At 47.3% G+C, this 12,571-nt stretch overlaps 2 protein-coding genes across 3 annotated transcripts; one reads left to right on the forward strand and one right to left on the reverse strand.

Moving 5' to 3' along the window:
• Positions 1–1,913: 1,913 nt before the first annotated feature.
• LOC121833422 lies at positions 1,914–3,556 on the reverse strand. Its single transcript, XM_042286702.1, has 4 exons — positions 3,278–3,556; positions 3,116–3,186; positions 2,978–3,008; positions 1,914–2,160 (listed from the first exon to the last, which is right to left on the reverse strand). Exons 1-4 carry the CDS (start codon positions 3,327–3,329, stop codon positions 1,973–1,975), a joined length of 342 nt encoding a protein of 113 aa, XP_042142636.1. The 5' UTR covers positions 3,330–3,556; the 3' UTR covers positions 1,914–1,972.
• Positions 3,557–3,799: 243 nt separating this feature from the next.
• LOC121832854 (39S ribosomal protein L46, mitochondrial-like) lies at positions 3,800–12,158 on the forward strand. Of its 2 annotated transcripts, XM_029985316.4 has the most exons (6): positions 3,800–3,928; positions 7,154–7,340; positions 8,060–8,181; positions 9,422–9,564; positions 9,813–9,944; positions 11,832–12,158. In XM_029985316.4, exons 1-6 carry the CDS (start codon positions 3,832–3,834, stop codon positions 12,114–12,116), a joined length of 966 nt encoding a protein of 321 aa, XP_029841176.2. In that variant the 5' UTR covers positions 3,800–3,831; the 3' UTR covers positions 12,117–12,158. The 2 variants fall into 2 exon arrangements, with proteins under 2 accessions (XP_029841176.2, XP_029841177.2); XM_029985317.4 differs by lacking the exon at positions 9,422–9,564 and having other exon boundaries at positions 3,816–3,928.
• The last annotated feature ends 413 nt before the right edge of the window (positions 12,159–12,571 follow it).

Below are 12,571 nucleotides of genomic sequence, written 5' to 3' on the forward strand. Positions count from 1 at the left end.
CATTCAGTTATTGACGTGTGTGGTTGAGCGTCGTGTTTTCACTGTCTTTCTGGAAGTGACCTCTTCACTGACTCTGTCGGCGGCAAGGAAGTGCTCGTTTAAACCGGACTGGACAAACTCGAATATGCAAGCTAGGTTAGGCCCGTGCAAAATGATGCTCACAGTGCTCAATGCCTTGTGTTCTAATGGTCTCATACATTTCACTGGCTTTACAGTGATCAGGGAATTCTACCTGAAATTGGCAGAGAGAACCCGGAAAAGTCAGGGAATTTAAAAATTATACTTTGCTAGACACCCTGCTGGCGTTTTGTGGCGCAAGGGCTACAAAGGTCAAAGTGTGCCAAGTGTAGTCACAAACATTGTCGGTTTTCTTCCAATTAGTACAAAAATATTGTGTGTGCCCTCCTGTGCAATAAAACAGTCGGTGACAAGGTAAAAAAACGGCAGGGAGGAGCTTCAGTTGCCCCGCCTCCAGCGAGAACTTCCTACCTTTGACAATGCTTCGGCGTATCATGTGCACAGCCAGAGCATGGCAGAAGGCAAGGCGCGCATGCTGAAGGCCGAGTGTTTGTAAGACATGCCCTCCCATTGGCACTTTGTCGGCGACAGTCTACAAGCTGAATGTGATGTGGAGAGGTGTGTGGAAGATTGGAAGAGCATCCCACTTTACTCTTCAAGCTGCTGAAGGCTATCAAATTACTGCATCTTGTAGTGTCTGCTGGGACAAGAAAATGAACTGCCTCATTAGTTTGTCGTGCATTGACGCCTTACTTATGCCACCTATACTTGTTACCGCCAAGAACCGTAGTAAAAAAAAAAGTCTGGCTCTTTGTGAAGCATTACTAATTTCCCTGTTTATGTAGTAGAGAATTAAGATATGTGTAGGGTGGATTTAACTTTAGATATGTCGTCTTATCAAGACATACACGCTTAAAATGCCAAGAGCATCGCTCTTGGCATTTTTGCAATGTGTAATTGCAGCTAGTTTCCGTGACCACAATATGATGTACGAGGAACGGTAGAAACTTGGTCGAGTTGGGTATGCATCTTTAAAAGGTATCAAAACGGTGCTCAGTTTGTGTAGGTCTTTTCTGGTCTTTCGTCTCGTTTGCGCTGCTTTTAGTTCGTAAAAATGAGGTACGAGGGTTTGAATTCCCTGTCCTATCACAAGTGTGCTGTTCCCAGTTGCAGAGATTGCACTCTAAGGTTAAATGCAAGAGGGTCTCTATTGTGCCAGATCTATGGTGCCATTATCGGACAACAGAAAATGCAATTTAGAAAACTCTTGGTGCTTTAAGCATCGCATGGTTCTGCACGCTGAATTATGGAAGGGCGAAACGGGAACAAGAAGCGAATTGGACATTCTGGAGGTGTGTACAGCAAAGATTTAGTCGGTTGTTAAGATATTGTGACACTGGTTCGACGTCGTAGAGGAGCAACTTACCCAGTGACGCAGGACTGTCAACGGGGTCTACAAAGTGCGTCGCACGGAAGTGGTTACAGAACCACATTCTGGTACTTTTCTCATCCAAATTAAAGTGGGCAAGGGCAGGGTTCAAACACGGGGACGATCTCTGGGTCATGCGGTACAAACTTTCGCCCCGTATACTCCGAGCTGTGGTAAACTCTGCTTCGAATTGCGAGGCTAAGAAAGGCAGAGGGGCCTTTAGTTGTTCTGCCTCCAGCACAAGCTTGCTACTTTTGTTAACACTCGGGCGTCTTATCAGCTAGGAGTGTGCATGCGCTCTCAAAAGCATGAAGGAAGTCGACGAGTGCATTCTGGAGGCTGGTCATTTGATTTCTGCTCCAATCCTGTCGGCCACTACAGGCCACGAAAGAGACAACAACAAATGCGAGGCAAAACTTTCCGGGCGACCTACAGAGCACTTCCATGTGAGACAACACAACGTAACTGAAGGTCAAACCAGGATTTAATTTACTCTAAAAACTCGACGATGGGGAGAGGGGCTTTTCAAGACAGCAACGCGGCCGCCAGGGCGGAGATAAGTAGCGTCAACCAGAAGTTGACTTGCAGGAGCGGACTGCTGCTGTCCTGGTGAAGGTTGGGGTGATCGTGCTGACGACTTGAGTGCGGTGCAGGTCCCGGTGATCGGCTCGCTTCCTCTGCCACAAATGCACTGACAGGCTGCTCTGGCAACTCTGGTTGGAGAACGAGAGAGCAGCAATGGTCCATTAGCAACCCTATGGCTTGTGTGTGCTGTACGGCTGCTGGACACGGCCCTCCAAAAAACACCCCACAGTTTTCAACGTACGAGGTGAATGATCAGCCACAGCATTGCAAAGAGGTTAATCAGCACAGAATGAATGTCATGTAGCAGCATTGTTTGGTCTCCCCTTTGGCCAATGAGTTGAAGAATAGGAAAGCATTCCGAGCATCCATCCCACTCCGAGTCAGCGCAGTCAACCGAGGCTCCCAGCCCGGCGGTGACCTGTTCTACAGGCGTTCCCCCTACGGTCCGACATATACTGTGCGAGTGTGCGGGGCTCCAAACTGAACGGAGTTGTTTTCTAGACCCCAATGTGCGTGCCTACGAGGACTGGATTAACCCCGAGAGTAGTGCCTGTGCGAAAGAGACGCTGCTGTTTCTCTGGGACTTAGCGCGAGCGACGGGCATTGACCGAAGGATATAACCTTAATTTTCGTTTTCTTTAATCCCTCCCTGTAAACCGTCCCCTCCAGGCCGTCGCGCCATCCTTATCTTAATAAAGTGTAACAACAACAACAACATTCCGAGCATCCATGATTGTTTCTCTGTCCCCAATTTAATTAACCAGTTAGTCAACTAACTGGCATTTCTAGTTCCTCTATTTCACATATTACTTTCTTCCACCTCTGTTACGATACGAGACGTTACAACTGAAACAAGCTCTCTTTCCCTGTTGAACTATTTTTGGTGTTATAAACGGTTATCACTTCTCTTGACCGAGAAAAAATTATTTTGGCCGAACTACGCACCTTTTGCATTCATCGAGTGATGCAGCTGTTCCTGAAATAAAGAACACGCGTGAGCGATTAAAAATGTAATCATCGAAGAGTAGAATTAAAAAAGTGCACCCTTCATATATTTACGCGTTCAGTAATTATTATGCTTACCTTTTCTTGTCGGGCTCTAATGAGTAGATCGTTTTCAGCCGGCTCCGCTTCAGACCTCGCAAAACACGTAACTGAATGAAAAAGAAAAACTATCCATGAACTCATTCATTCGGGAGCTTCGGGAATTAAAGAAGGATACACTTAATAAACGACGGAACTCACCGATTGCTAAAAGCAGAACAATGATCTTCGTCATGTCGGTCAAGCTTGTCATGACTCATTCGTACCGACTTCGTCCTGCGTGCGGAGCTTCTGGCTTTCCAGTATTGGGATAACTTAATTGGCTCATTTTTACATGTATTATGAACATCTCAGCTTACCAATACGGCTTATTCTTCCTAATTATTAATTCTAATTGCCGGGCCCTCCACAACAGGAAAAGAAAGCGAAAATGGACGAAAAACGCCCTTATTTTGCTATTTTTTCCTAATTCGTCGTGATGTTGATGCCGATCAGACGCTGGATACCGATGGAGGCTGCTAGCGCTACAGTAGTTAGCGCTGTTCTTTTCTATCTAGTCTTCATATATTAATTTTTTATAATTTAACTTGATATTTTATACAATAATAACTAAATTGAGGTATTTTATACCTTTTAAACGGTAGACCGAAGAAGGACTGATTTCTATGACAATTTTTGAAAGAAACAAGAAGCCATTTTGGATTGATTTGGATTGCATCAAATACCATTTTTTAATCCGAATCCCTTGAGTCAACATGGCGCTCTCCTCCGTGCGGTGCTCCGTGGTTGTTTCAAGGAGATTTCTTCGGAATGCCGCTTGCCTCCAGAATTCAGTTGCACCAAACGAGAGAGGTTAGTCAAAACACGATATTGTTCCGCTTTTTTTGTTTGTTTGTTTTTGTTTAGTAACGTGAACGAAGTAGGTAATTGTGCGACGTGTCGGTCCAATGCTGCTGTTCCAAACCGCGTTGTCTTGTAGTTTGACATTCCGCTCTTGAATATTTATTCAACAGCGGATTGAACAAGTGAATATTCATCATGTAAGTGCGACAATTTCGGCAGTTGACTGGAAATACCAACCTGTGGCTTTTAACGAGTACTACGTAGGCGTGCCGTACATTTCTTCGGACCTACTCCGAATGAGTAAAGCTATACGCACCCCGGAGTGCGCTTCGGACGGAAATGGCTATACGCACTCCGCTTTTCTCGTATACACCAACTCATGTTTACAAACAAACCGGAGCGCCCGGAGCGCCCCTAGCGGACGCCACCGGCGCCGCGCATGCGCGAGGGGGGTGTGGGCAAAAAGCTTGCCGTCGCCCATAAACAAACCATTGAAATGCGATGTTGTCGGCGTCGGTGTGAGTCCCCCTGCCCTTTTTCGCGTTCGAATTGTTGGTTCTACGTCTTCCCGGCGATGTCTGACTATCTTGAGCGGCGTAAGCGAAATTACCGAGGCTCATTACACCGCAAAACTTCACGTGAATAATGTGACATACGGTGATTCATTCCGCGTGGACGCCGCAGATTGTACGCTAAAGCCTGATTCGCATGATGAGATTTCGCTCAGAATTTTCAGTCGCGACGCCGCTCGGGCGGCAAAAGCGTGAACCGTAGCTGAGATGGTCGACGACGATACTGAAAATCGCAAGCAGAATCGGACCAACTGAATTAGGCATAACAAGTCGGTGTTCGTCACTGGTAACAATGACCAACATCTCCTCGTATTTACTGTTTACATCCAGCCTACTTACCAACCTTCAAATTTAAGTCTTTTGAAGCCTGCACTCACTTCTTATCGCAAGTACCGCGCCAACATTTGGTCTACGGACCGGCGTCGTCTAAGAGAGCAGACGACAAGCAGAAACGCTTGAAAGAGCAGACGACAATTCGAACAATCAGGCGGCCGTTTGAACTTGGAAGACGCACTGAACGTAGTACCGAGGTGGTCCGCACAACTTGACAGTTTTCTCGCATTCATGTTAGAACAAAACAAATAAATCTGATGGCCACAAGTATCCGTGAATTCAACCCAAAGTGCTTCCTGCCTAAGCAATCGTTGTCCGACGGCGTCTGCTTTTCCCTTTTCACGGCACATATCCAGATTCTCGGACGAACCGAGCACGTGAAAACTGACCTTCAAACCTTTCTCGACACTTTTGGTACGACCCCAGTCGCGGCGTTTTGACGAGAGGGTAGGTTTTTGTCTGGTTCCTTTCAAAACAACGCAGGAATACACGTCTGGCATGGGGACTTCTGCCCACAGCCCCAGACCGGAAGTGCGACCGACGCGCCACCACCGCGCCGTGACGTCACAGATATGAGTTCGTGTATAAAAAGAGTGGACACAACGAGATTCCTAAGCGGTGCCATGGCATAGGGGTTAGGATGTCCGTTTCATACGCAAGTGGTCGCGGGTTCGATCCGCGGTGGGCCAACTTTTATTTTTTTTTCTCAAACATTTTGTTTTGTCGAGGCATTTGGCGATATTTACGATATTTCCTTTTTTGCGATGAACAGTTAAAAAAAAATCGAATGTTGTCGAGAATCTTCGCAGAACTAAATGGTAGCGGACTCCCTTTCCGGAGGTGCGATCGGGGACAGCGGGGCTTGGATTGCCGGCTGGACGCCGCGAAGCGGCGTGTACTGGTTACGCTTTGTAATTAGCAGCCGATACTGTCGCCGCGAAGCGGCGTGAACGCAGGCGGGGGGCTGTGTTAACGAGCGCCCCAGTGATTCACGCGCCGTTCGAAAAGGGTAACCCGAGCGGCATGATCTCTCGGAGGGGTGCGTATAGCCATTTCCGCGCGAAGCGCACTCCGGAGTGCGTATAGCTTTACTCTTCTAGAATACAGTAATTAAGATTGATGACTGCTGTTTTCAGGATGGCCCATTGCCTACACTCACTGTTCTTCGCTACTTTTAAACGCCAAATTTGTCACGAACGTTGAACAGCCCTCTTTTTGTACACGACTATGGTGGGCAAAAGGGGAAAGTGTGACGATCGTGCGTGCGAGAACGGTGCCGTGGTTCAAGGAGACGTAGCGCCAACTTGCGTTTCAAGGCAGGGAAGAAAGATGCTGACGAAAATGGTTTAATGGAGAATTTCGTTACACTCTGTAGAAGTATTGTTGAGTCGGACATAGGAACACCGACCCTTTAGATGAATATTTTTATATATATCTTGCCTGCAAGCCAATTTACAAAGAATTTACTATAAGTCTTTGCCGTTGCGGCGCAGCTTCCAGCTTACAGGTGGAACCGTGATGCTATAGTGACACAAAGCATGGGTTCGCTCTCGGATACTTGGAGAAGCGAGCTGCCATAACGCGACGGCTGGCTGAATGTATGGATGTGTGCACACGGCTCAACCCCCCAAAGCGGATGGCGGTTATTGCCACCTAGCCAGCGAAGACGAGCGTAAGCTCCTGGTTTTCGCTGCAGAGCATCATCCGTAGGGCTCCGCCCCGAGGCACCGCTAGTGGACCTCAGTTGGCACCCGTGCGTTCAGCCTCCCACAGATTTCAACGTGCCTCAAAAGAGGTCCCAACGCTTTTGACTTACCTTCCGATACTGCAACAGTACACACACGCTATAGTGTCTGGAGCACTTCTCCGACCTGCGAGTTTATCGCGTCCTCAAAAGTGGTCCCTCGATTCCCGCCTGACGACGTCATAAAAGTGGCATGCTGTTGCCTGCGGTGATTCTTGCTGCGGCACAGCGGCGAAGGTGTATTGCGGCAGACGCCTGTTCTGCCGTAGGTCGCTCTGCAGCCTGATGGTCGACTTGAAGCGAAGCAGACGCGACATGGGACGCCACGACGACGGCAATCTTTGCATCTGCCTGCCCTTTTCGCCAACATTTCTACGACCAGCCGCCAGTATTGCGACTTCCGACTGCTTGGCGCTTCCGTGTCGTAATTCGTTGCCGCTTGGGGACCACTCTTGATGTGTGGGCGGGATAGGATGGCATATATGCCAGTCGAAGATGCGCTCCGAGCACCATACACACGCTGAAAGTAATTCTTCTTCCCTTTGTCTGAACGGGCGGTAGCGAGAGAATTTTATTTAATTTCAGTTGTCATGCCGGCATCGACTCAAGTGAGGCCGTCCTCGGAATGGCAGCTCGTGGGCGCGGTGGCTTTGGAGCGAAAGCCCGTCATCACTCGGGACTTCAACGAGTTCGAGAGGAGGTACTTGGAGATGCTTCGCACCATAGAGGTCGAGGCAAGCCTCCTGAGCGACCACGAACTTCAGGTCAAAGCGTAAGCTGCTCTTTTGGACTTTTTGTCATCCTTGCCCCGAGATAGCATAATGTGGATGGATGGATGGATGGATGCATATGGCTGGACGTTTTTGAATAGGATGGCAGCTTGTGCCACCTAGCCTGATGTGACACAAGGTTGTGACATCTCTTGTGGTGTCATCATGGTTTGATAGAGGATCGTCCTTTCAGTGGGACACTCCAGACTTTTTTTTTGCTTGTTTCATTAGTCAGTAATTAAGTCTGGTTTATCAGTAGGAATCGCAGCGAGCTGGTTGTATTTTAATGTTGGGAAGAACCATCTCGGCTCCCTCGAGTGTTGGGGAGCTGTGCGTAACCAAAACTAGGACAAAGCTCGGAACATTTCTGTGAACTCTGCAAAAACTTTCCATCTTGCTTTCACACCGCAAAGCTTTGAGACTTTGCTATATGAAATTATGGTTTGATATTTTGTCCTGGAACGCGGTCACTGCTGAGGTAACTGAAAATAAACTTGATTGACGCCAGAATGCTCCTATTGCTGGCTTTATGAACTACATGAGCTTTTATCCTCAGCAAGTCTCTTGAGGCAACCGCAGTGTTGAAGACTTAGGAAATGCATTGTTACGTGCATCCTCTCGGATCCAAGTCTTTATGAAAGAATGTTTATGAAGGAATGTTTGAGAAACCGGAGAGCTCTTTGTGTTTGCACAACATAAAACGTGGTTCCCTGTCGCGCAGAGAGTCCCAACGGAAGGCCAGCGCTGATGAGGGCAGCGGCATCAAGATTCAGACCGCAAACGACATCGCCGAGGAGTGGAACAAGAAAGCCAAGGAATTCCAGCCAGCTTCAAGGCTTACGGGTGGGCTTAGCTCGTAGTTCGCAACTTTCTTGACTAACCTAACTTTTGATGGGAGGTTAGTGTCGAGATTGGGAGTGAACATGTCCTTTTACTAACCACTACCCGGCATTTTTTCTTCGAGCAACGTTACGCTTTACCACACATTCAGCGTCTAGAATGATGTCTTGTGTTGCGAGAACTATGTTTGCTGAGTTGAGGAGTCGTCTTTGAGGAGTCGTCTTTGAGGAGTTGTATATCTTGATCTTTGATCTCCGACACAGCACTTATGCATGTCAATACTTTTTCCCAAAACGTGACCTACAAGGGCCCAACTATCAATAAAAATACCTGCGGCTCAGAATTGGAGTTTCCTACTCAGAGCTGCCCATGTTCTCTTGTCCTCAGTCACGATTGATGACAACACAGAGCTCGGACTAATTGTTCACTTAAAATCATTAGCAGAAATGACTTTAGTCCTCTGACTTCAGCCTGACTTTGTTTGTCTTTCCCAGCAATTACATGACACCATGGCCAAAAAATAAATTGGTTGGGCCTTAACACTATATACTTAATCGTTTTGCATGAAAAAAACACTTTTTTTTTAAAGGGTGGGTAAGAAACGTCATACAGACTTTGAGAATGTCCACCTACCAATATGTGCAGCTAGTGCTGCAAGTACACTTCTGGGCTGTCGGCACCCCATCCATCTTTCAACGTACACACCGTAATGTACCCAACGAGCGCAAAGCCAAGATTGGAGGCAGCCTCGACAAACCGAAGGAAGGTTGCTTGTTAGATTTATGAGCAGAAATGCAAAAGGTGCACATGACAGGGCAGGCTTCACCGCCTTGCACCGGGCTGTTCAAACAAGCGGCCGACGCGGAGGAGAATCTCCGGCAGCCAACTGGGCTCGGCAGTCCGGGGTGGGCGCTTGACATATTCTTCGTTTAGCTTTTAAAACACTGCAGAAAGTAGTGTGCTTGTGCACGCTACTTTCACTGGCAGGATGAGAACGGCGGGGCGGAGCTTACAGCGTCCCACCTCCAGCGCGAACTGCTACACCTTCAATAACGCTTCGGCGTCGCGCGAGCCTGTCTGTAGCACGGCGAAAGGTAACGAGCACGGGCTGGATGGGGGCCAGTCACCTGAAAGAGGTTTCCTGTCGTTCTCACTCTGTCGGTCACCATGGGTATCTTAGGAGAAGCATATTCGAAGCCCCTTCAGTCTGCACCATTGACGCCACATTTTTTTGGCGGCCCAGACGCAGACGCAAGGGGAGACAAACGCAGCACTGAACGTCTCCTCGACCATCCCCTGCTGCTCGTCGTGAACCAGCGGCTCGGAAACGGACACCGGTGGATCTTGCCGCAGACCGTTCACACGGTGGGGGAGACCATGCGCCAGGTGAGACGTGTGCCTCCGTCCGTCGGCCGCTGCGACCCCCGACGAGATCGCGGCGGTATGCTGCCTTATATGGGTCTCCGACGGGTGCGTTTACCGCGTCCAAAGATGTGGTCCCCTGATTTCTGCCTCCGTCTCCACCTTGCTCTTTGTCGAGGCATGGGTTAATTAGGACACTAAACACACCAGTCGAAGAGGCGTTCTGGGCAGCATAGTAGCGGCAGGCGGTGCAAGGCCTGCTTCTTTTGCAGACGGCGGAGCGAGCTTTGGCGGAAGTCTGTGGCAGTGGCCTGGAGGTGCGGTTTCTCGGCAATGCTCCGGCCGGGTGCTACAAGTACCGCTATCCGGTGGAGTTCCGGAAAGACGGGATCGTGGGGGCAAAGGTGAGGGCTTGGCCTTCCGTTGGTGGCAAATCGTCCGACAGAGAAAGCAGGCAAGGTGTGGCGCGCCGTGCAAGGACTTCTCGAATGAGCAGTCTGGCTAGGAAATAACGTTTCTGCTTCTTCTAAAAAGATTCCTAGTTTCTTCCCCTCCACAACTTGGTAGTTCGGGAGGCTTTTAACCCTTTGGCGGTCGCTGTACACGTGCGGCAGCGGTTACACATTTGAAAGTGCCTGCCTAAACACTAAACCGTGTGCATCGTGGGAGGTGTTGATATTTGTCTTGTCTTTGGTGAACTACAAACGTTATGTTAGCACGGTGTTTCGTGTTTCGCTTTTCTGCGGCTAATTATAGTTTTGAAGTTAGACGCTCCTCACACGTTCGCTTGTCAGCTGCTCTCGCGGTAGTGGCAATCGGAGGGTCGGCTCTTCCGATTCAGACTTTTATTGCTCCTCCAAATTGAATTCCGAGTATGAGAGCTTTTAATCCGTTGAATAAGCTTTGTAAAGTACCTCCGGTTTGGAATCTGGAACCGCTGTGGAAGCAGACGTGCCAAAATGTAACTGAATGGAAGAGAGGTTACAACTTTTTGCCTTCAATATTTCCATTTAATGCTTTTAAACCTGAACAGGTTGCAAGCACTGTATGTGGTCTCACCAGATAATTAAGAAAAAAAGTGTGCATCGGCCTTTCCCTTATACCACTCCTTTGGAAACAAAGCCTGACCATTGGGAAACATCTTTTGAGAAAAAAAAAATCCGACCGTCTAAAGTAGTTTTTTTTACTGGGTCTTCTGTAATAACACTCGAGGAATCCTGAATGCTCTCTCCACTCTCTCGTTTGCTTATTTTCTCTCGTCCATTTGTTAGCCGTGTTTTATGTAATGAGTGATTATTTGCACGCCTGGCCTACCTCGAAACTGTGACAAGGTCATTGTATCCGTTATCTTTTTCTCTCCCCTGGGTTGCTGTATAGTGGGTGATTATTACAGGGAACCCATTTTGCTTAGCTAATATTGTCTAAAATGTCTTCACTTATGAAGGTATGCAGCTTTGGTGAACTTGCATGAACCGGGTAGGTGGTCAGTGCCGTCCCATATGCAAGTCTGGTTTCGAGAACCTACAAAATTATGACATTTTAGAAATGGAACAAAGGGAATTCCCACAACTAACAGAATTGCACCCATCCTCTCAGCACAGAAGTCCTGTTGGCTCAAATTGAAGTATGCGTTTTTTAAAGGGGGCTGTCATAATCAAATAGGCAACTAACAGAAGTATTGTGCATAGTTGTGCTCCAGAACTTTGCTCATCTGAAGGGAATTTAATGACGTGTGTTTTTGAGGTTTGCTTGCCTGAATCAATGTAAGTGAAAATGTTCCTATTTGGCACATAAGTATAGGGCTAAGATTTTCTGGTGTTTATGTATAAGAAAAGCCGGCAGATGTTCTTTTTTTTTTTTTTTATTGGTTTTCAATTATTGGTGTATTTTGGTGGCCTGTTTCGGACAAACTCAGAAAGTCGATTATCGGTGAAATAAAAATAATAAAAAAAAAAAAAGCTAACTGTTCAAGTCTAAGAGGGGACGATTTTGACAAAAGCAGTCCTAACTAAAGAAAATATTTCGAGAAATCGGTGCATTTTTCGTTTGAACCAATTTTGTATTTTTAACACCAACAAATATTTACTCTTTTTTTTTTTTTGGTTTCAACCGAGTTTGTATTTTGGATCTGACAGATGTTTGTCTGTGTGTTTTTCGGTCAAAACCGGAAGGCCTACTGCCTACACAAAGGGGATACCAAGACCTGTGCTGTCCTTGCCAAAAACAGTGGTTTGTTTTCGATTCTGTCACGCCTTACCGTTCCTAAGCGTCCATAACCTCCTTCACACCAGGTGTTCTTCTTCAAGGCTCAACTCCAGGGCGGATCGCTTTCGGCGGACTCCCTAAAGAAGCTCGACAGGGCCAGCGATTTCGAATGGCTAACCCAAACAGAGCTCGAATCAAGAATGCTGCCCAAGTACTGTCAGTCCGTCAAGTCGTTTCTCATGTCCACCGAAAAGATGGATTGTCAACACCTCTTGGACAAAATTCAATCATCGGTCAAACGAAGCAGCCGACACATCACTCCTGAGCTCGACACGAAAACTAAGGCCACGGAAGCTGTGAAAGCGAAGTGAAAGCTTCTTTTTTTATTAATATTACAGTCTCGTTAATATGTCTGGCTGTCTGTTTTGTCGTTGATTTGTACAAACGAAAAATGATACTTGGGCAGCGATATGCACCACATTGTATGCACGCAATCGGGTGCAATTGTCTGTGGTGTCTTCTGCAGTAAAGGCACAGGACGCTTCTAGGTTTGTGAAAAAGCAAACACTAACCAGATTTTTCTTTCAAATTTTGTACTATCATGCTACTTCTGAACTGCTCTAATCAACAGGATACAGCTCAGTAAATAAATAAGGATAGAGATGCATCCTCTATATTTCACTGTTTTGAACCACATTCAGCCCACATATCAACTCTACCAAGTTTGCCAGTGCAGCAGTCCTACTATCATTTCGACATCCGCAGACACTCATTGTGATGAACGATTTGACGAAGCAACGGGTAGTTTTAGTGGAACGTTCCGACA

The sequence above is a fragment of the Ixodes scapularis genome, unplaced genomic scaffold, assembly GCF_016920785.2.
Source record: "Ixodes scapularis isolate PalLabHiFi unplaced genomic scaffold, ASM1692078v2 PGA_scaffold8__174_contigs__length_109621045, whole genome shotgun sequence".
Classification (NCBI taxonomy): domain Eukaryota; kingdom Metazoa; phylum Arthropoda; class Arachnida; order Ixodida; family Ixodidae; genus Ixodes; species Ixodes scapularis.

Excerpts from the sequence above, each read along its gene's own strand:
- LOC121832854 (XM_029985316.4), top strand. The coding sequence starts at position 3,832 with ATGGCGCTCTCCTCCGTGCGGTGCTCCGTGGTTGTTTCAAGGAGATTT. Across the intron at positions 7,341-8,059 it reads CACGAACTTCAGGTCAAAGC|AGAGTCCCAACGGAAGGCCA; the intron begins GTAAGCTGCTCT and ends CCTGTCGCGCAG. Across the intron at positions 9,945-11,831 it reads ACGGGATCGTGGGGGCAAAG|GTGTTCTTCTTCAAGGCTCA; the intron begins GTGAGGGCTTGG and ends CCTTCACACCAG.
- LOC121833422 (XM_042286702.1), bottom strand. The coding sequence starts at position 3,329 with ATGACAAGCTTGACCGACATGACGAAGATCATTGTTCTGCTTTTAGCA. Across the intron at positions 3,187-3,277 it reads TGTTCTGCTTTTAGCAATCG|TTACGTGTTTTGCGAGGTCT; the intron begins GTGAGTTCCGTC and ends TTTTTCATTCAG. Across the intron at positions 3,009-3,115 it reads TTAGAGCCCGACAAGAAAAG|GAACAGCTGCATCACTCGAT; the intron begins GTAAGCATAATA and ends TCTTTATTTCAG.